The sequence below is a fragment of the Pygocentrus nattereri genome, chromosome 22 (genome assembly GCF_015220715.1).
Source record: "Pygocentrus nattereri isolate fPygNat1 chromosome 22, fPygNat1.pri, whole genome shotgun sequence".
Classification (NCBI taxonomy): Eukaryota; Metazoa; Chordata; class Actinopteri; order Characiformes; family Serrasalmidae; genus Pygocentrus; species Pygocentrus nattereri.
The window spans coordinates 5,082,909-5,105,822 of NC_051232.1; the positions used below are offsets into that span (position 1 = coordinate 5,082,909).

General features: G+C 41.9%; 1 protein-coding gene across 1 annotated transcript; it reads right to left on the reverse strand.

Moving 5' to 3' along the window:
* Positions 1-1,365: 1,365 nt before the first annotated feature.
* LOC108441325 (CD5 antigen-like) lies at positions 1,366-22,914 on the reverse strand. Its single transcript, XM_017720801.2, has 8 exons — positions 22,757-22,914; positions 15,691-15,981; positions 14,287-14,592; positions 11,376-11,663; positions 8,911-9,216; positions 8,505-8,801; positions 5,718-5,852; positions 1,366-3,209 (listed from the first exon to the last, which is right to left on the reverse strand). Exons 1-8 carry the CDS (start codon positions 22,821-22,823, stop codon positions 3,082-3,084), a joined length of 1,818 nt encoding a protein of 605 aa, XP_017576290.1. The 5' UTR covers positions 22,824-22,914; the 3' UTR covers positions 1,366-3,081.

Consider the following 22,914-nt stretch of genomic DNA (forward strand, 5'->3'; position numbering starts at 1 on the left):
GGATCAAAAAAAGTATCACTTAACTTATTTTAGAATAACTAATCACAAACTACTGATCAATTCAATAAAAATTGCTCAATAGCTGAGTCTTACAAGGTTTCTGCTGAACTACTAACTGATGTAGTCTATTCCAACACTTCTAACAGTAGTGAAATACATACATACATTACATGTCTATGATAAAATGGATTACATCTTCCACATCTTTCTATTCACAGAAAAAGGTATCCCCAGAGAAGGCAGGGTTGTCACACCACACACGGTAACTCATGACTAATGAACTAGGATTTAATGATGATCAGGAACAGCATTATAAAGTGATATATATTAGAAATAAATACTCTTAAAGAAATGATGTACTGTAGTACAAAAAATATTATTATGTTGTATATTGAGTTGTTATTATTATTATATATTATATTGTTTATTGAGTTTTTTTATTTGTGAACAGTCCAAATGTGAAAACATCCCTGAGTTAGTTAGTTAAATCATTAAAAATAATGCACCAAAACAAAATGAAATCAATATTTGTCATTACAACTGAAGGAGAAATTCTGAGTGCTCACACTGATCACAGTATGTTCTGCTAGAACATTAATTAGGCGTTTCTGTTTCATATCTAAGGCACAAAGTTTTACTGCCTATTAGCTTAGCTCACATTAGCTAAATTAACTACCTATTACCTATTACTGCACTCATAATAGCGCATCAGCTGCAGCTTTAGGTTTGCTAAAGCAATAATATGTGCTTATAATTCTGAAACAACACACAGGCGTTGTACAAGAAGGCTGAATCTACTTGGCTCTACATTAGTGCTGCAGTCTGAATAAAACCTTGAATCTGAATCAAAAGTCTCATATTAGTGGTCTACCATGAGTTTGATTCACTCTTCACACATCAGGAAATGCAGAAATTCAGAACTAAAATATGAACACAATCATCAAACTAATCCACTGAGAACAGAGTTATCTGCTCTCGTTTACCAGCCCTTGCAAAAACCTCATGGGCACTTAACAGAAACACCAAAGCTATCATAATAAGAGCGCTGTGCAACTCTAAGTTTATTTAATTCAATATAATTCTAAAATGTTTAGTATTTTAAGTATCAGGCTCTCTATGTGCTCCTGTTCTCCTACCAAAAAAGGAGTGGTGAGACCAAGACAAGATTTTTCAGCCTTTAAAATAAAAATGCTTCGTTCCTGATTGGTTACTTATTAACTACGAAACAGTATCATAGTGTTGCAGACTACAATGTTTCAAATAAATTTATTCTTTCTCAGCCAAAGAGGAGCACTGAAGAGACCACTGTGCTCAATTTAATTTTGTTCTTCATATTTACAGAAACACAAGTCTTTTAACAATAAGTAAAGTCATCCTGCTAAGTTTTATTCCAAAATAAAGAATTACATTATACAAAATACAGTTTATTTCAAACAGGTGTTAACAGTTCAATAGTCAGGTGATGTGAATCTAGGAAGCTGTCTGTAATTTACTTTTAAAAGAAACAAAAAATGTGGTGTTACAGGAGGAATGTCACACCAACAATGATCCTTCATATTTAGGAAACTTTACTTCATTGCATTGTAATTCTCTAACTAAACACCAGCTACTTTTTTCCCATCCTACATAGTTTATGTCTAAAGCTCTTGTGGTCATTGTGGCCCGATTATGAACCACATTACTAAGAATTATACCGAGAAACCACACACGGGAAAGTTGTTTCTTGCAGCAATTCAACAGGATCCAGTTTACCTAATAGTAGTGTTGATAAGAAAAACAGAACAAAGAGAAAACAAACATTTACCAAATTCAACCCAAATATTATGTAACTAGTCAACATGTACAGTTCAATACAAAAGTTGTTTATTGTATTTTGCGTGGACAAACTGTGTGAAAAGAAGTAAACATAAGAACTGCAGCAAACTATTTAAAAAGTCTGCATGTCTTAATGCACAATTAACATATATATGATTAACTTGAACAAGCAAAAAAGTAACTGTGGCATGTGCCAAAATTTGGACAGCCTACTGAATTAGTACAATCTTTGTCGCCAGAAGCAGCGAGAAGTCTTTCTATTATTGTTTTAGGAATTTTCAACCACTCTTCATATGTTCCTTGGCAGTCTTGCATGCATAGCATGTTTAAGATCTACTGACAGATTTTCAATGGTGTTCAAGTTAGTGGAGTGTGAGGGTCATTCTGAAAGCTACAGCTTGCGCAAAAAGTTGCTCATGATGGATTTTAATGTATGTTTTGGATCATTATCCCGTTGCACAACCCAGACTCTTTGGAACTGTAGTTTCCTGACTGCGTCACATTTTTCCTGATATTTTGTGGAAGCCATTCTCCCATCTACCAATGCAATGTTCCCTGTGACAGTGGCTGCCACACAGCCCTAAAGCATCATAGATACCCATAATACATCCATAGTAGACCGTTTTAATGGTCAAGATTAACAGTCAAGGTGTTCTTTTCAACAAATGTGTCATTTATTTTAACCAAACATCCTTTTGCTTTTCACACCAAAGAGTTCCGTTTGTACGTCATCATTCCAAAGCACTTGTATCTAATCACTTACCTTAATGTTGTTGTTTCACATTTTAGATGCTGACTCTTATGGTGATTTTGCAGGTAACGTTACCTTTAAATGACCTTTCCATGACGAATGAAAGCAGTACACACAATTCTTAATGTCCATTATTGACCCAGCCTAACAAATCAATTGATGAATTAATTCAGTCTGAGATTTTATTACTAGAAGAGTGTCCAAACTTTTGCATATGCCACAGTAGTTATTTTTTCCACTTTTAAAATTTAATCCAATAAAGAAACTGTGTGGAAACATTTGCAGAAAAAGATTGTTTTAACTGTTTGCTGCCCAAGTTTCTTTTCACGTAAATATGTACTTTGGGCAGTGGTGTAAATACACTGCGTTATGTAGAGAAAAGGACTATGTCAAATTACAAGTGACGTTTTTAAAGCTCCAAAGTCTCCAGTGTTTTTCTTCTGGTATTTTAGAGCTGAAAGAGAAGCAGATTGTCTCTTTTGCACATCAGTGTTCGTAACTCTCGGACTATGAATCTAATTCCTGTCCTGCTTCTCATTTACCACCTGTTCCAAGTCTACGGGCAGCTTCTCTCCAGCTCCTCTGTGTACATTCTGCTGCTCTTCCTCTCTGGACTGCAGGGACCCCGTTTTCTGGACTGCACCTGTGGACAGCAATGGACCCCAGTAGAGAACAGGAAACTCAGTGATTTATACTCTGTGCTGAAGTCTTACAGCATTGCACAGATTAGCATTTTTGGGATCATTTCACTTGAATCCTACTACATAACACTGACGTAACTATGCCATAAACATTCCATAGCAGATATATGACATAACACATAAGAGTGACCATTACTGGTAATCATCATGACAGATGCCATAATGTTTGTCACCATCTATGACCATCGATCACCACGGTATTTGGTCAAACTGGTTGTAGTGTCATCAGAGATGCTCAGACCATCCACTACATTGTCACAGTGTGATTGCATGCTTTATTTTATGTGAGGAAGATTCACTAATTTTTCTCCATTTCTCTAATTTTAATCCTTTTTTTTATAGGACTTTTGTAGAAAAAGTTTCAAAGTGCTGTACAATATACAAAATTCAAAAAGCAGCGCACATGAACACGTACTGAAACCTACACTGAAACCTATTTTGAGAATTATTGTAAGCAAGACAGTAAAAATAAGTCCTTAATCATTTTTTTTAAGTCTGGAACAAAGTCAGAGTGATGCTAATGCGAGATCATATTCCACAATTTTGTTGCGTAAGCTGCAAAAGCTCAGTCCCCCATTTGACTTTAATTTGGTTTGAGGACAGTACAGTTCTCCCTGTAATAAGAGGGCGTATGATTCATGACAACATATGACATCTGTTTCTGGCAAGGGTTCAAGCAGCGAAGTGAAGTGAAAGTTTATTTATATAGCGCTTTTTACAAATAACAAATTATTGCAAAACAATAACACAAGAGCAAAAGGAACAGAAAGATTTTTAAAAAGTTATATGTTAAATAATTAGTTAGAACATGGAATATAGTGAAAAGGAAAAACAGAAACCTGTCATTGGAAATGACCTAATTGGATTAACCAATGGTAATTGATGACTACTCTTAGAGGACTAGTCCAGTAACAATCAGAGGAGCACCTAATCAAGGCAGATGAAGCAATAGCATCAAACCGCAAAGGATGGACCGTTGTTCAGCTTGGCAAAGTCAGAACAGACAGTAACTGCAGTGTAAAATTTTAAGAGTACAGCAGAGACTCCAGCAGGCTGGGCTATTAAGGAAGAGCCAAAGAGCAACAAAGACATGAGAGCTTCCTGAGATGTCAGTGCCCCTCCACTGCACCTCCAACTTGAATGAATGCATGACAGCACCAACATTTTCGGTTTATATACTGCTTTATGTTGGTGAACCCTCAATGAACAGGAAGAGCTAATTACCTAATTAAAGATGTAGCTTTTATGCATTGTGTAGAGACAGAGACGTTTCTTAATTTGGGAATATTGCTAAGATGGCGTAAAAAGCTATTCAATTAATATTGGTTATGTGTGCATTGAAGAACAGATCGGGATCAAGATTTTTTACAGATGTACCTAATGAAACTGAGACGATATTAAGATTCACCATTAACTTAGATTAATTTAGTCTGTTTCTAGTAGCTTTTGGACCAAGAAGAAGAAGAGCCTCTGTTATGTATGAGTTGAGTAGGAGGACGTTAGTCTGACATCCGGTCTTTTATATCTTTTACAGAAGTTTATCTTCTGGTTTCGCCAATACATACAATTGTGTGTCATCAGGGTAGCTGTGAAAATGTATACCAGTTTTACTGGTAACAGTACCCAGAGGTAGCATTTATAATACAAACTGTAGCGGTCTTAAAACAGAGCCTTGCGGAACACCATATTATACCTTTGTATGAACAAATGATTTACCGTTTACATTTACAAACTGAAATGATCAGTCAGGTAAGATCTCAACCAGGGACAAGCTATTCCTCTTTGGGAAGATTTGAGATTGGTCTATACTTCATCAGGATTAGGTTTCTTAATCAGATTCCGATTACTGCTAGTTTTAAGAGTTTGTGGTATATAGCCAAAGGACAATAGTTGAGTTTATTTTTGATAAGGGCTTAGTTATGTTTGTCAATTTATTTGCGGAAACTTGTAGGAATCGGATCGGAAGTAAAGTGTTGACCTGTTTTCCTAGTGGTTGTTTTCCTGGTGGACCTATAATTAGAAGTATACTTCCTAAGCCCTCTACACAATGAATTATCAGTGCATTTCTACATGTTTTTATTGTTTCCATACCTTTACATGAAGATTGGAAAATTGAGACTACTTTTCAATGATAGACTGTTGTCAGGCTGTAGCCTGTATTTGTATCTGTTCTGTGACTTTTGCTTGTTATAAAAGCTGTTCTTTTAACTCCCCCCACTGTGCTACTGCAATGCCAGCAGTAAGATAAGTTGACAAATCTCCAAATGTAATATTGGAACTATAACTCATTTTCGGATGCTGTTGATCAAACATTGATGTTATACCAAGAAACTACAGATCTACAAATAAATAACCACTGGAGTCCGTCTGTTTAAAAAACGTGATTTTTATTTTATAGTCTCCACACTTTAAACAGACTGCTGTTCTCTTTGGGTAATGAAGTCACTCACCTGATGTGTTTCTAGTGAAGGAATAACCCCTTGTCTTGAAGATCAGGAAGATAGACATGCAGATTATCAGCATCAGGAACAGCATCACAAACAGCACCAGCAGCTTTATGTTGATGATTGTAGATGATAGAGAATCTGAAACACATACAGGATTAAAGGAGTTCAGAGAAATAGGGTTGGAAAGTATTTGCCAACATCAGTTTCCAAAAAGGAGGGGAAGATGAAGTATTTTACAGTATTTAATAACATACAGATGTTTTTCATAGCACTTCTGTCACGTAGCAAAGTTGTTCAGTGTTGTTTTTGGTGCAAAACGGTGAGCAAAATGTGTCTTTCTGCTGAAAACAACTGGAAACAGTAAAGTCTATTATGTGCTGTCTATGGAACTGAATCATAGCATTTCAGCTGGATAGATACAATGAGGGGCAACAGATCTGTCTAATGATAATGTACACAGTTCAATACAGTGATTTGTAAGTCCATTTTAAGTTATATTTTAATGACAACAGTACAAAGACTGTTTTAATCAGCTTCATTGTTTTTTAAACCTACTTTCTCTAATGAATGCCTGCAACGAAGTCCATAAAAAATTCAGACTCAGAACTTTGTCAAATGTTCAAAACACATTTTAAACAAGTGATGCAATCATGGTCGCCTATAAAATGAGCATCTGGAAAGGCGGTTTATGAGCAAGGATAGGTCGTGGCCCTGCCAGAGTTCCTCAGCTAGTAATCCAACAGTTTAAAAACAACATTCTTCAGTGATTGCAAGGATTTTAGTCCTTTCATCCTATGTGGAGTATAATATCATAAGATTCAGGGAATCCAGAGAAATCTCAGCAGCATATTGCTGCTGGTGGAAGAAAACCTTTTATCTCCATTTTTGTCGTTTTTAAGTTTTTGACATAATTGGAAAATGCCCGTTGCTCTTAATATTGTGTGTAAATTTCATGAAGAATGGGCCAAAGGAAACAGCCTAAAATTACCTGGGAAAATGTCTGGTTCCATTGACTTACATTAAAAGTAAAGCAGGTATTTTCCTTCTCCTGTAAAGTTACTATTTTGGAGATACGAGGTTTTCTTCAGACAACAGCGATAGGCTGCCTTTTAGACGTAGTATTCATCAGGCACTTCCCTGCTTATTTTAATATGACAACAGTAGGCAATATTACAACAGCATGTCTGCATAATCAGAGTATATGGATGCTCGACTGGCCTGCCTGTCTCCTATTAAAAACATCTGGCACATTTGTAACAAGTGTGACTCTGTAACGAGCTGGGACTGCTCTGGTCCCAGGTTTTTGGAACATGTTGCAGGCTTCAAATGGGAATGAGTGAATATTTACAAAAACAGTGAAGTTCATAACAGAAAACATCAAATATCATTTTAGTACTGTCTTCAATTTAATACAGTCAGAGAGATCGTACTGATCATTACTCTGTGTTTTTATTAGCATTTTATATACTGTCCCAACATTTTTCCTACTGAGGTTTGAAGATCAAAGGCATCTTCACAGAAAGCACCCAGAACAGATATCATCAACTGATCAATTTCATCAAAGTATACATTTTGGAATTGTGTGGTGGACCTCACTGTTCGCCCACAGACACCATCAACAAAGAATATGGTGTTCAGTTTGGGCCAAACATTTTAAATGGAATGAGATCATACTAGAAACCTTTTGATCTTACATGTGCATTTGTTTTGGTTTCCTAATCCGGCCCCTTGTTTGGGTTACTCCACCCCTGATTGTCTCCACCTGTTCCTCGTTTACCCTTATGTATTTAAGCCCTGTGTTTTCCCCTGTCTGGTTACTGGTCTTTGTTTCAATGTACTTGAGTGAATTGTTTGAATGGCTTTATGAACCTGGACCGTCTTGACCATGACCCTGGATTTGCCCTTAATAAAAGTCGCTTATCTCAGCGTATGCGTCTGCCTCCTCACTCCACGTTACACACTGTAAACTTACAAAACTTGTTCTGTACCTTTACTACTTATTTCAACTAACAATTTGTCTGTCCCTTAGCCACGCCCATCGCACCAACCTTGGAAACTCCCCCAACATGTCAGAATGTCTGTCTGCTCCCATTTAGGTTAAGAATACAGTTCATTTGTTAGATCAAGCAATAAGTTTGACTTTTTTTCATTATTTGAATTTGTAAATAAATTTTTATATTAATATTTTAGCTTGTGGATTTTATTGTTTTATTTCATGCTTTTGGCAAAAAATGAGCTCAGTTAAGGACACCTGTTTCTCACGTTTGCTATTCATTTGCAGTTAATAGTCAGTTGGATATATGAGCTGGATTGACTGTATAACAACCACTGTGCATGAAAATGTTCTTCTCTGAACTGCTCAAACGTGACTTTGCTGATCCATCCAAAGCTCTAAAGTTACTGTTGATTTGCTGCTGTGCAGATTCAGCTGAGATTAACTTGGGCCCTGCGTTATCCATGCAGTCATTTTATTAAATACACAGAATAAGTAAGCAAATGCAGCTCTAGTCTAGTAGAATTTGACTTTCTCTTTGCTGTAATTTGTTTGTTTGAGTGATTTAACAACATTTATGTACACAAATATGGATCAAGATTCTTTTTTTTTTTGATTTCAGAAAAGATTCTGGACTATTAAACATGTTCTGGACATTATTACGGACATTATTATGATAGCAGAGAAAGAGGCATTGGGTGGCACCACGATTCCTGTAAATGTGCAAAAACAAAATAATAATAATAAATAAATAATTCACTTGGTCCAACAACTCCTTCCCCACAGCCCTGACTTACCTGAGCAGATCACGCTAACTCTGTGCCGAGGATATGAAATAAGGCCAATGCTGCATTCCCTCAGTGCAGTTTCAGAACCTACACACTCAGGCAAGGGATCCCATTCGGGCAGGTTTTTCTCAGGCTCTCTGTTCTTGTCTGCAGCAGCAGAGCCACAGCCCAGCTGTCTGCACACTAGATCTGTTTTATTCATGGACCAGTACAATCCATTTACTTTCCTCCACTCTCCACTATAAAACATCTCCACTGTTCCAGCACAGCGACTGCCCCCCTCCACCAGCCTCACATCATCGGGTCCTGGACAGAGAAAAGAGAAAATGCTCACTGCATTAACTGCCATTCACAAATCAGACGTTTATTATTAAGACCACTTTCCCTCGGATTCACTATAAACTGTAAATGTTACCTGAACAGGTGAGTCCCACAGCTTTGCTGCCTGTGCAGGTGTTCTCCTCTCTGGCTGAGGTGCTACAGTTAAGGAGATGGTTCTCTGTGCCTTTACACAGGAACTCTTTGGTCCCAAATGGGAGTTTCCCTTCTCCAAAGAGCGCCCCCTGTAGACTTAGAGGAGTGCCACAGTCCAGCTCCCTACAGACCACCTCTGCATCCTGCCAATCAAAGCCAGTCTCACATACTGTGGTCCAGGACTGATGGGACTTTACCTCCACTCTCCCAGAGCAGAGTCCAGCTCCATCCACAAGCCTCACAGAGTCTGAGAAAATACAGGTGAGTACAGAGTGAGTTATAGTAATTTCTTAATTAAACAATTTTCACTATTAAAGTAAGACCAGAATTGGCTATGGGATGGACTGGTTCACAGTCTTCTGTCCAGGGTTCCACTAAACATAATCCGAAAACATCACCCGAACACCCATCAGCAACGAGCCTTGGTGAGGACGGCAGGGAGAGAGCCGCGAGTGTGGAGGGGGCGGAGCGCGAAGCCCGAGTCCCCCCGACGGACGCGAGTCACGGGAGTGATGGTGGGAGGAGGAGAACGATGATGACGATGCCGGCAACGAGCGAGTCCTGAGCTCCGCTGCCTGGGCCCTGTCCCCAGTTACGCAGCGAGGCCACTTCACTACACCTCACGTTTGACCCAGGTGGCTGAGCTGCCAGCTGGGGGCGGTAACAAGGAGGCGAGGCAGTGAGCTCTCGTTCCCTCTCGGCTTGGGTGCTCCTTTTAAAAAGAGCTGAGAGGGAACAGAGAGAGAGGCACAAGCAGCAGTAGCAACAAGAGACTGAAGAGCTAAAAACCCTGAGTAAGAGACTGAAAAGTCTAGCTTGTGTCAGCCCCTGAAAAGTGGCCAGCTTAGCGTAGCGTTGATAGTGTTTGGTTTATTTTTTATTGTTTGTTTGGGCTCAAAATTAAAGCATTGGCTGCTGCAAATCTGAACCCTGCCTCCAGCATCCTCCTTGTCCCCGGGGTAGCCCATGCTGTGCTACAGTGGTGCCAAAACCCAGGAGGAAGATGCCGACACACAGAGGGGGTCTCCGTGTCAGAGGAGAAGGCCGTCAATACCCTGGTCCACCTGCACCTGGCTGGCTGGCAGGAGCTGCAGGCTATCTTCCAGGATTCTGAAAAGCACTGCAAGCAGTTTGAGGAGCAGCAGGTGGCAACCCATCAGATGGTCAGGAGCCTGCTGGTGGAGTGGCAAACCTCGGTGTGTGTGGGGGCAGGAGCCCCGCTTTTACCACTTCTCCAGCCTCCAGTCCCAGCTCCCAGGAGGACTGGAGCCTTTTTTCCCCCTCCCATTCCTGTTCTGAGGGCGCTCCAAGTACACCTCCTTTCCCTTCCTGTCCCCGCTCTGAGGAGGTTCGGTGCGCCGCTTCCTCCCATCCCTGTTCCCAGGGTGCCTGGAGCTCAGCTTCCCTCCACTCCTCTCCCTGCTACGAGGGCACTCGGACCTCACTTTCTCTCCTCCCCCATCCCGGCCACCGGAGAACCTGCAGAGGCCCCGCCGAGGGGGGGGTGGGGGTTCCCGGCCTGAGTTGTGTGTTGGGGGTATGTAGCATATGCCCGCCCCCCAGGCCCCAATGATGACAGCTGTGAGAGCCAGCAGGAAGGCAACGCCCGAACACCCAGCGGAGATGAGCCTCAGCGATGAGCCTCAGCGAGGACGGCAAGGAGGGAGCCACAAGTGTGGAGGTGGCAGAGCGCAAAGCCAGAGCTCCCTCGATGGACGCGAGTCACGGGAGTGATGGCGGGAGGAGGAGGAGGACGACGACGATGGTGCCGGCAACGAGCGAGTCCCCAGTTTTGGTTGTTTTGTGTTTTTTTGGATGAAAGTAAAGAAACATGGCTGCTGCAATCCTGAACCTTGCCTCCAGTGTCCTCCTTGAGCCCGGGGTAGCACATGAGGTGCTACACTAGCGTTCAAATGTAGGATTGCAATGCATCGCAAATCCTTCAGGATGTTTGCTCTGGACGTGTCAAGGGTTAAAATGTTAAAGTTAAAACATAAACAAACCATGGAGCCATCAGAAAATAGCTGCTTCACTGATGGAGTTACCAAAAAACGATAAAATTCTCAGGACAACATTGTTTTCATCAGGTTGCTAACGGTACAAAAGGAAGGTTCAAGCAGAAGTTAGGACACTGTTGGGCTCCATCCTAAAACGAGGACAGTGTTTACCAATTGTTGGTAAGTTAGGTTGTTTCTATGATTTATTTTTTGGAATGAGATTATAAAGTTAGGAACAGCTATTCTGAATTCAGTCTATCCTGACATGGTCATGACGACTAAACAGATTAGAGTTCAGCTTTAGGATGTTTCTGTAATACGGCCCCATTTTCAGTTCAGTCTTTAATTAATAGCACAACAGAGTCTAGAAATGTTACTCACACGTTCTTCATTCCATTTGCTGAATTACCTGAACACGTGGATACTACATCAGAGGAGGGTCCAGAATAGTTGGAAATTCTGCATTCACTCACTGCAGACTCAGATCCATCACAGAAAGTGAAAACACCCTGTTTATTCTCATCTCCCTCAGGCTCTCTCTGTTTAGCAGCAACAGCAGAGCCACAGTCCAGCTGTCTGCAGACCACAGCGGACTTTCTCCTGCTCCATCCAAGTTCTCTTACACTCCTCCAGTCTCCATAATGAAACACCTCCACTGTTCCAGCACACCGGCTGCTCCCATTCACCAGTCTCACCTCTTCAGGACAGAGAGAGGATAAAAAGTCAATCAGGCCATCGTGTGTACATTTAAACCTTCTAAATCCATCTAGATTACTGACATCCTCACGATTACTTCATTATTTTAGTCTCACTTTTTTTAAGTAGTCAGTGGATGAACAATTTAATGAGTAACTGACATCTAAACAATGTACTAAAAACAGTAGAAACAAATCAGTGGTAATAAAGTGACAGTGGGCAGTGGTCATAAAGTACACTGTGCATTATTGCAAAACACAATACAAGGACATCAGCAATAAATGTGTTTGTTCACATGTTCAGCACCCAGAGATAGTATCAGTCTGAAGGTGAGGAGCTTTCCAGAGAGTTTGTGTGGGATGACCATGCTGAATGCACCATTCTAACATAGCTGTCCTTGCTCTCTAGGTGTGTGAGGGCTGTATGAATGGCAGTACAGACTGCGTCATCAATGGACCAGTTCCAAGGACGGGGGAGTAGCTATGTAGAGCACTTCTTTTTGTAGCTACTGCAAATTTTTGTACACAATTGTTTGGTTTGTGTTCGGTTTTCTTGACTTTTGTTGGGAAAAACCTGGATTCACTGCCTTTACTTAGTCTAAATTGTTGTGGATATCACGCCTTTGCTGTGTAAGTTGAATTGTTGGATACACTTAACCTTACTTGTTGGAGATATTTTGTATATTTGCAGCTTTTCAGTGGTACATGATTAAATGCAGTGTCTTGTTCACAATTTCAGTTGGGCTTGTTTGGTGTAAAGTAGTTAAAAAGAAGTCACTACTTTGTCTGGAAAGTACCTAAATTGTAGCTAGCTACAAATTTTGGGAAAGTAGCTACAAAGTAGCTAGATACTAATTTTTCAGTAGCTATCCCAACCCTGACTGGTTCTGACAGTACGCAAACTGGAGAGGGTCCAAGGTGTCCAGAATGGTCTCCTGGATGTGAAACATGACTACCCTTTCATCATGATTGGAGCAAGTGCATGAGACAATAGACATTTACGCAGGCAATAGCCATACTCAGCTCCAGCCATACTCAGTCTTTATATGTACTTTCTTACAGATGACTTGGCCAGTAACCTGGATTGGCAGTATGAAATATAGCTTTATCTATATCTTTAAAATCACTGTTAAATATGATTCCTTTCAGCAGATATTTGTTAAATTTCCAGTAAGGTCAAATTTCTGGAGCATAATTTACCCTCTTTTAAACATGGAACTATCAGTTTATGATCGGATAAAGAAGCATGATGGTGAAACGCCTCTTTAACAAACTGTAAAACAAAAGTCGAGATAAAGATAAAAATCAATTCTTGATTTAGAGATCCAGATACTTTTAAACCATGGTAAGTATCTCATATTGGGATTGATGTAATGCCACGTGTCCATGATCAAAATTAAGTGACCCTTATTAGCCCCAAAATGGGGAAATTTCACCTCCACATTTAACCCATCCATGCACTGAAACACCACATACACACTAGGGGGCAGTGACCACACTTGCCCAGAGTGGTGGGCAGCCCTGTCTGCAGTGGCCAGGGAGCAGTTGGGGATTAGGCACCTCACTCAAGGGCAGCTCAGTTACGTACTGTCGGCTGAGGGGATTGAACCAGCAACCTTCCAGTCACAGGGCTGGTTCCCTAACCTGAAGCCCATGATCGCCCCTTATTGGGAGAGTTGTGAAAGGCCCAGTTGGAAACCTGTTGATGGAGTCATTTGGTACCACATTAATGTCACCTTTGTAGCCACATTTGCAAGGTTGTCCATCACCAGCACTCTGACATTTTCACTATCCATCTCTTTTGCACCGTGTAGCTTTAAGCACCATTTTTGGCCGTATTTCTGTAAATCAGCTATGCAACCTTTATGCTTCTTGTTCTCTGCCTCTCCTTCTGTGCGAGCTTTTCTTTTGGTGGTTAACTTCCAGTGTCAGCTGTTTCACAGTGGGGGAAATGCTTCTCAGGACTTCAGAGTTGACTTTAGGAGATTTTTCAATGCATTTGATCTTCCTGACAGTTGCTTCATGTTTGACTGTGAAAAGAATGTGAAAATGCTGGTGGGAGTTCTTCTCGAGTTTCAGTGTGGAGAGGTCAGAGTACACGGGTTGTTTCAGTCTGACTTGCTGCTTTGAGAGTTTTTCTTGCAATCTCCTCTTGGTCATCAGAGGCTCAGTTTACCTCAACTTGAAACATTTACACTTGTTGTTAAAAGCAAAAATTAGACTGCTTAGCCACTAAACCTCAGGCAGATAAAAGGGCTTCTTATGAAGCCTGAAGTTTTAAAACATTTCTGCATTAAACACTGCCATGTATTAACATCCTAAAAAATTGACAGTATGCGTCCATGTAAACAGCGTCTTTAAACGTGTCTCAGCCAATCAGATTTCAGAACTGAACTACCAACAAGCACTGGCTGCAGACTGTGGGAGTTGGACGTTGTGGACACAGTGGGTCACAACTCTAGGGGGCGTTTCACCATGAAGTTATTGACATGGAATCAAAGACTAATGTAATGTAAATCAGCCCCGCTTTAGCCACTTCTTATTTTTCCTATGACCTTTTTTGGTGCTGTTGTTCTCGGGTGCACAGAATTCCAAAACGTATTTCATGTATTGTGTAATTCCTACCTGAGCAGGTGAGTCCCACAGCTTTGCCACGTGTGCAGGTGTTCTTCTGTCTGTCTGAGGAGCTACAGTTGAGGAGATGGTTCTCTTTGCCTTTACACTGGAACTCCTTGGTCCCAAATGGGAGTTTCCCTTCTCCAAAGAGCGCCCCCTGTAGAGCTAGTGGAGGTCCACAGTCCAGCTCCCTACAGACCACCTCTGCATCCTGCCAGTCAAAGTCAGTCTCACATACTGTGGTCCAGGACTGATGGGCCATCACCTCCAGTCTCCCAGAGCAGCGTCCAGCTCCATCCACAAGCCTCACAGAGTCTGAGGACATACAGGTCAGTCCAGAGTAAACCTCCCTCATTTCTACACTCTTTGTCTATCTGACCATTTTATCAGCTCTACTTACCAAATTGCATATTTGTCTACTTTTTATTTCTACAGTTACAAATTGCAGTCCATCTGCTTCTCTGCATACTTTGTTAGCCTCTTTTACCCTGTTCTTCAATGGTCAGTCCCCCAGCGGGACCACCTCAGAGCAGGTATTATTTGGGTCTTTGGCATTCCTTCTGACCATTGAGAAACAGAGTGACGGAGAAACAGATGGCGTGGATGACCGCAGATTAAGGTTGGCTTTACACGTCCTGCAATTCACTTGAAACTTGCCTAAACCAGTTGCAAGCATCTCTCAGGCTTTGTGAAACAAGAAACAACAAATCAAAGGAGCTGATGCATCACACGATCACGTCAAAAGACGTCGACCCATCGATTTCTTCAGATCACTGGCCATTTTTCATATATTGTAGAAATACATATGATAAATACATTTAGAATGTTTTTTCCATGTAGGTTTATTCAGACATTATATGAAATATTTAGTAAAAAAAAAAAACAGAAGATGCTTTCTAGGCCAGCTTATTACTCCATTAACTCAAGGTGTACCTAATAAAGTGGCTGGTGAGTGTAAACTAATGAACAGGTAGCTAAAGCTTGGCAATGACAGCTGGAAAAAAAATCCGAAGATGATAAAAATGTTGCAAGTACTGTGTACTCTAAAACTTTATTTTGTGTAACTATTAAGTTGCACTGAAAATGTGCTGCAGGTGACTCACAACATGAACCTGTTCAATTAAAATTTCGGAGGTAAAATTCAACTGTTCACGTTCGAATGGGATGTGTAAGAATTTTCAATTTTAGAATTGTTTTTTGGCTGAAACTTGGATGATTTAAGGTTATAGTGATCAGTGCAACAGCTCCAGAGTCTCCCCCCAAAAAAATGAATATTCGGGACAGCCATAAAATGACACTGTGCAAAACCAACCTAAGGCTTTGATCACATACCTGTTCAACCATGTTTAAAATGATGCAACACAATTCCAAATAAAACTATAAACAGATTAACAAATAATTAGACAGACTCACCCAAACATGCAGATACTGCATGAGGGAGGGATCCAATAACTCCCATAAATCTGCATTCACTCAGCGCAGACTCGGATCCTTTACAGTCAACAAAAAAACCATGTTCCTCTCTCTCAAACTGTCTCTGTGTAGCTGTAACAGCAGAGCCACAGTCCAGCTGTCTGCACACCACAGCAGCGTCTCTCCTGGTCCATCCATCTCCACTCACTGTCCTCCAGTGTCCATTATAAAACACCTCCACTGCTCCATCACAGCGACCGCTCCCACCCACCAGTCTCACATCATCAGGTTCTGCACAGAGAGGAGAGAAGGTTACATTTGTAAAATGAAGATATGAATGAACTTAATGTTGGGGGAAGGACCACGCCCCGAAACTCTTCCTACTCATTCTCCTCTATCTTCAGTTTCTTGTGAGGATAACACTGCACCACGGCCCCCCAAACTCCTCCCACTCTTCCACGCTTGCTCTGTTACTGAGTGATGGAGTGGGGAGGGGGGCTCCCGCCTCCTCAAACACAACAAAAGCCACCCTGGACTCCCGCCTAAGCTCCTCAGAATCCCCCTCCTCTGTCTCCAGCTCAGTTTGGAATGACCTTACAGGGTTTCTAGCACATGCACGTTCTATATCTAAGCTATCCAGACAGTAATGTGGATGTGAACAATGATATTCGGTCTTTAAACGGTCTACTCCGCTGCGTGGAGGGTGTCCCACGTGTTTTCTGGAAAAGATGGCGATAAGTACTCATTTTCGGCTTGTTCCACTCTGCGTCCCGTTTCACAGAATGCCACCCAAACTCTTTTTCCCCTGGACATTGGAGGCTGGTATCTAGCCAAAGTCAGTCTCGATGACTGCAGCCATGGATTGCTCATGTTGTTTCATCGTCCTGTGATCTGTGTCTTACTGCGTGTTTTTCCACGCCAGCCAGGCTAACACTGCCTTCCTGATAGAGGTGGCCGAAGAAAGCAAGCAAAATTTATTTATACAGCGCTTTTTACAACAGGTCACAAAGCAGCTTTACAGAACAATCAGTATTACAGAGAGAAAAGAAAAGAAGATCCGGGTCCGAGTCCCCATGAGCATCGCCAGCGGCGACGGTGGCAAGGAAAAACTCCCTAAAAGAGGAAGAAACCTTGAGAGGAACCAAGACTCAGAAGGGGAACCCGTCCTTCTCTGGTGGACACTGGATAGCAAACATTATTAGTATGAAGTTTTATAGTAAAGTGGGAAAGAGAAGATCTGAGGGTGAGGACTGCACAGCGCTGTACAGCAAGAAGCTCAGCGGTGGTCAAACCGGTCCAGAAGGCTGGTGAGCAGCGGCACCAATCAAGGCAGAAGAGGCAACAGCAACAGGCGCACAGGGTGGGCAGCTGATCAGCTCGGCAGAGAAAGGAGAAGAAAGACGTGGTCAGTTCTGTAAAGAGTGGCTGACCACAGATTACAGTAAAACAGAGCAGCAGAGACTCCAGCAGGTCTAGACCTGACAGGGAGGACTAGTCACCAAAGGCTTGACTGTACAAGTAAGTTTTTAGCCTAGACTTAAAGATTGAGGCTGAGTCTGATTCCCGAACATTAACAGGAAGATTATTCCAGAGCTGGGGGGCTTTGTATGAGAAGCTCTCCCCCCTGATGGAGCTTTATTAGTTCTAGGTACCAGTAGTAAGCAGCACCTTATGATCTAAGTAGGCATGATGGTTCATAGTAAGAGAGAAGCTCACTCAGGTACTGAGGGGCGAGTCAGTTTAGAGCTTTATAGGTCAGTAATAGAATTTTATAATCAGTGTGAAATTTAACTGGTCAAGGTCCGTGCTCATCAGCGTGGCTCCGATCCTGACTCTGTCGGGAATAACGCTGCTGACTCTGCCGCCAGGCGTGGCGCGCTCCATGGGCCCCCTTGCACGTTTCTTGACTCCTCCTCTTTCTCCTGTGCTGCTCTTACTGTTGATTGCCTCCCTGGCCTAGATCTGGTTGATATCCAGTCTTCTGCCTCGCCTTCGGATATGCAGCATTGGCTCTCATGTGGTTATGACTCTACTGTTGTGCCGTTCCGTGACGGTAAGGGCCGTCTGTGTCTCCCCACCCATTGTGTTCCTTTTCTCGTTCCCGATTTTCATGGTATTTCTCATCGGGAGCGAAGAGGGGTGACGCATGACATGTCAGAATTGTTTTGCATTCATAATTTGAATTCGGCTATAGACCGCATTCTAGACCGATGCCTAGTTTGTGTACAGAACAATCCAAAGCCTAAAGGCCCTCACCAGGTTCTTCCCAAACCTGAGACGCCGTTCCAGGAATGGCAAATAGATTTCACACACATGACAACTGTAGGGCCCCACAAGTATCTACTGGTAAAGATTTATAAATTCTCCAGATGGACTGAGGCCTTCCCGTGTAATGAGGAGAACGCAAACACGGTAGTGACAAAACTATGTCAGGAAATCATACCACGATATGGCGTCCCTCTAGGTATTGACTCCGACAAAGGTACATCTTTCACTTCAAAGGTCACACAAGCGCTTGCTAAACAGCTAAGCATAGACTGGGCTTTTCACATTCCCTATCACCCCCAATCCTCCGGAATGGTAGAAAGGGTGAATCGCACTAAAAAGGGGCGGCTAAGAAAAGCCATGCAGACTCAAAACACAACCAACTGGGTGAAAGTCCTACCTGTGGTCTTAGCTGAACTGCGCATGACGCGAACAGACACCTTAGGTGGATTATCGCCATACGAGATTGTCATGGGACGACCATTTCCTGTCCCATGGCGACAGGTAACGGCTCTGGGGGGACTGGCGGACCTTGAGGTACGTCGCAGTGAGTACACAGCGGGCCTGTTGTCAGTCTTGAATGAGTACTGGGAGAGGGTCAATCAAAACATCACTGACCCTCCCAAGACCCCCACGTATCTGTATAAGCCCGGGGACCAAATCATGGTTAAAAAGTTCGAACGAAGTTTTTCTGATCCTCCTTTTTCAGAGCCCACAACTGTACTCGCTGTTACGCGTACTGGTGTCTTAACTGACCTTTTTCCACAGTGGATCCACGCCTCCCGTTGTGTTAAAGCTCCTGAATTATAACCCACTCTGCCTATTATTAATCTCTCTTTTGTTTTGCAGAAGCATGATGCTGCTGATAATGCTCTTTCTCTGCTCGGAAGGTATCTCGCCATGAAAGCTCCTATTGTATGTGTATGTGTGCTGTTGCTACTGTTGTGTATGGGACCGTGTCTTTTCAGGTGCCTCATGGATCGAGTGTACGCTCTGGCCTCCTCGCTCATCCCCCACCGGTCCGACTACGTCTTTATGGCACAGACCGTGCGACAGCCCGTCTACGCGTCATTGGAACCATCTTATGATGATGCTGTTTCTGTTCCTGTGTAGGAGCCTTTTTCTCTGTTCTCTCTGATGTGCGTATTGCTTATAACCCGTCTTCAACGAGTTATAAAAGAGGGGAATGAAAGGGTTAATGTTGCTTTGGCCTGTCTCTTCCCCGGTGACTAACATGTATTAATAAAATCAGACTCTGCTGAGGGTGCAAGGGTGTCTACCCTTTGTGCATCCTTACAGGCTGTTAATAACTATTGTTCCTCTTTCATTCTGCAAACCACTTGCACTTTTGACTTACTGGATTTTGATGTTGAACTGAGCACATCCAGAGATGGAGAAAAACAACTCCATGTATGGACCAGCAGGTTACGACATATGTTAGAATGTGGTCGGGCCCTTCCTGGCTGCCTGCGTGCACGTGGGACGGGCTCTCTGTGTTTATAAAGAGGGGACTGCCCCTTCTTCTGTGTTCATTATTGCATCGAGAGCTCTCTCTGTCTTGGGACTTAGTAGGATTGCCGAGCAGGTTTATCGCTTCATTCTCTGGTTTCTGAGGGAGAACACTGTTCTAGGAGACCCTTCCTAACAACTGGTAACCAGTGCAGGGTTGATAAAACTGGGCTAATATGGTCCCTTACTTAAGAGAAGTACGCAAGTAGAAGTAAAAAGAAGATACTCCTAAACCTACTAAAGTAAAGAACTAAACTAAAAGTAATGCTTTAAAAGTTAAAAATAAAGTATAGTACTGTTTTAAATAGGGGCGCCGTGGGAAGCCTCACAGCAGAAGGGCCTGGGTTCGATTCCCCGGCCGGGCGACCAGGGTCCTTTCTGTGTGGATTTCCTCCCAAAGACATGCAGTCAGGCTGATTGGACATGCTGAATTGCCCCTATATCTGTCTGTCTGTCTGCCCTGACCTGTCCAGTGTGTATCCTGCCTTCCCCCCAGTGACTGCTGAGATAGGCTCCAGCTCCACCCGTGACCCAGAAAGAAAAGTGGTTTAGAAGCTGTGTGTTTTAAACAGGACGTCTTCTGTATTGAGGAACTGTTAGAGGAACACCTGCACAAAATTGAGTGTAAGTTATTTAATGGTTTACAGATGTTTGATTTCCTTTAGAAGAAGATGGATGTTTGTTGGGCTCTTGACTAGAAAACAAGTCTTTTGAGCAGATGTGGAGCAGCACGTCTCCAATGTGTGAGAGAGATGGAAGTGAGCAGGAAACTGAACCCAGCAGAGAGGAGAAATATCTGCTGCTCCACTCCCCTCACATTATCCTGTGGAAACCGTGTGGTAGTAATGAAGTGAACCTTCAGATGTCCGGAAAACCCCATCATCACCCTGTTGAAGAGCTAATAAACAAGATATTATGGCTGAGAGGACTTCTAATAGTGTTGGTCCAGCCTCATTGGTTGGGGGGATTTGCTACCAGGAGAAACTTCTGAAGAGCTCCAGCAGCTTCAAATACATTGCCATCCATGCCGAAATACCTCCCAAACACTACACTGTATTTCAGCGTATGTTGCCAGATTAACGGAATATCTTTTAAAATGTATGGGATAATATTACACATAGAAATCTATGAAAATATATGTAAATTTATCTGTGAAACATAGTTGAAAATGCATAAAAACAGCCCAAATATTTTGTCTAACGCACTTTACTGTTTGGATGTCCTTTCAAAATGAATTTGTATTCCAGTATCTTAATATTCATGATTAATATCTTCATTTTAATTATCATTATTAACTGAACCTTTACTGTGGCAAAGTCGAGCATTGTAGGTACTGATACACTGTAAATGCAGTTTTTTTACATGTATTACAGTTTGACTTATCACATATGCACACAGTCCAGTGCAGAACACAGAGGCCAGTCCCATTTATTCAGTTTGTGTATATTTAGTTATATTTTTAACCTTTATTAAAATGTGCAATTGAAAAATATAGCAACAAATTTACATGTGAGACATCAGGCTATGACCGTAATGGATACTTCATTTTCAGAGAAATAATATTTAATATACACTCACCGGCCACTTTATTGTTCAGTTGCTTGTTAACGCAAATAGCTAATCAGCCAATCACACGGCCGCAATTCAGTGCATTTAGGCATGTAGAGGTGGTCAAGACGACTTGCTGAAGTGCAGACCGAGCATCAGAACGGGGAAGAAAGGGGATTTAAGGGACTTTGAACGTGGCGTGGTTGTTGGTGCCAGAGTGGCTGGTCTGAGTATTTCAGAAACTGCTGATCTACTGGGATTTTCACACACAACCATCTCCAGGGTTTACAGAGAACGGTCCAAAAAAGAGGAAATATCCAGTGAGCGGTCAGTTGTGTGGACGGAAATGCCTTGTTGATGTGAGAGGTCAGAGGAGAACGGGCAGACTGGTTCCAGATGATAGAAAGGCAACAGGAACTCAAATAACCACCAAAATCTCTGAGGAACGTTTCCAACACCTTGTTGAAAGTCTGACATGAAGAATTAAAGCAGTTGTGAAGGAAAAAAGGGGTCCAACCTTTTACTAGCAATATTAATAAATAAATAAACTGTACCTAATAAAGTGGCCGGTGGGTGTATTTTGTAGGAATATTGTAGAATTTTTTTGGCCATTTTTTATATATTGCGACAATATATATGATAAATTCATTTGGAGAATATCTTTTTCCATGTGGGTTTATTCAGCGAATATGTGTAAATCATTCTTTGTAACTAAGACAGAATTCATAAACTCAGCTTTCATGTAGTTTTCATTTCTATGTAGCATTTTTCCCCAAATCTGGGCTATAAACTATAAACAGACGGCGTCTCTTCGGTGATCAGCTCTGTAAAAATGACTTAGTACTATGTGTAGATCATCCAACACATTTTCTATTAATATGCGAGGAACTTTTACAAAAAAAACGATTTGGTCACGTAAATCCAGATGGCCACACCAAAAAATAGCCTGGAGATTAAGAGGTTAGACTTTTAGATATAGGTGTGGTGAGTTGACAGGGGCTGTTATACTGTCAGAAATGAAGGTTCTGTTCAGGCACATTTTTTGTTCATCAAGGTCCAAACAATATAAATGTTCCCTCAAAGGTGCAATTATGGTTTCAAGGTCCAGTTGTGCACCTTAACTGTGGTTTTCCAGATGAAAAGTTTGTATTTGTACCTTTTCATAACCGAATGCTCTAAAAACAGAAGAGTAGAATAAAAGCCTGGAGGCGAGGCGGGGTGTGTGGAGTCAGTCCAGCTTAGAACACATCATTTCAGTGGATGATGGTTCAGTTACGGTCCCTAAGGTACTAAGATGTACCCTTGAGGGTCCCACCCCAGTGATAGTTTAGTACCCTTATTTCCTGAGAGTGTACAGGACTACAGTCTACAGGACTATTGATCATGATGCACATTAATATGAGAATTGACACATTTCTACTTCAAATAGTTAAAAAATCAATGTTTATAAGATCATTTCGCTGTGAGAAACTACACACTAATAAATTCATCTGCAATGATGACAGAAAGGGCAAGGAATACTATCCACCGCTCGTTTTCGTGATTATAACTTCAGGTCGACAGCTAACCGTCCATGAAGTGTCACCCAGAATCCTGCCAAAAGCTCTTCTAGAGCACCATTGACCACAGACGTGAGATAGATGATCAATACCTGCTTATTTCAGCACAACCGACATGGTCAGCCAGCTTACATCAGTCTGTGATTACAGCTAAAGTCTCTCCTGTAAGTGAAAGCCAGCCCTACCTGCTGTGGAGCAGATGATCATCAGTATCACAGCAGTTAACGCGGCTGCTGGAGGCTGGAACTCCATCGTCTGTGATCCTCTTGTGTGTCCTCTTCACTGAGTGAGTGTTTGCAGTGCCCCTCTTTGTCTGTGTTTCTTTAGTTTTTTTTATTGTTGC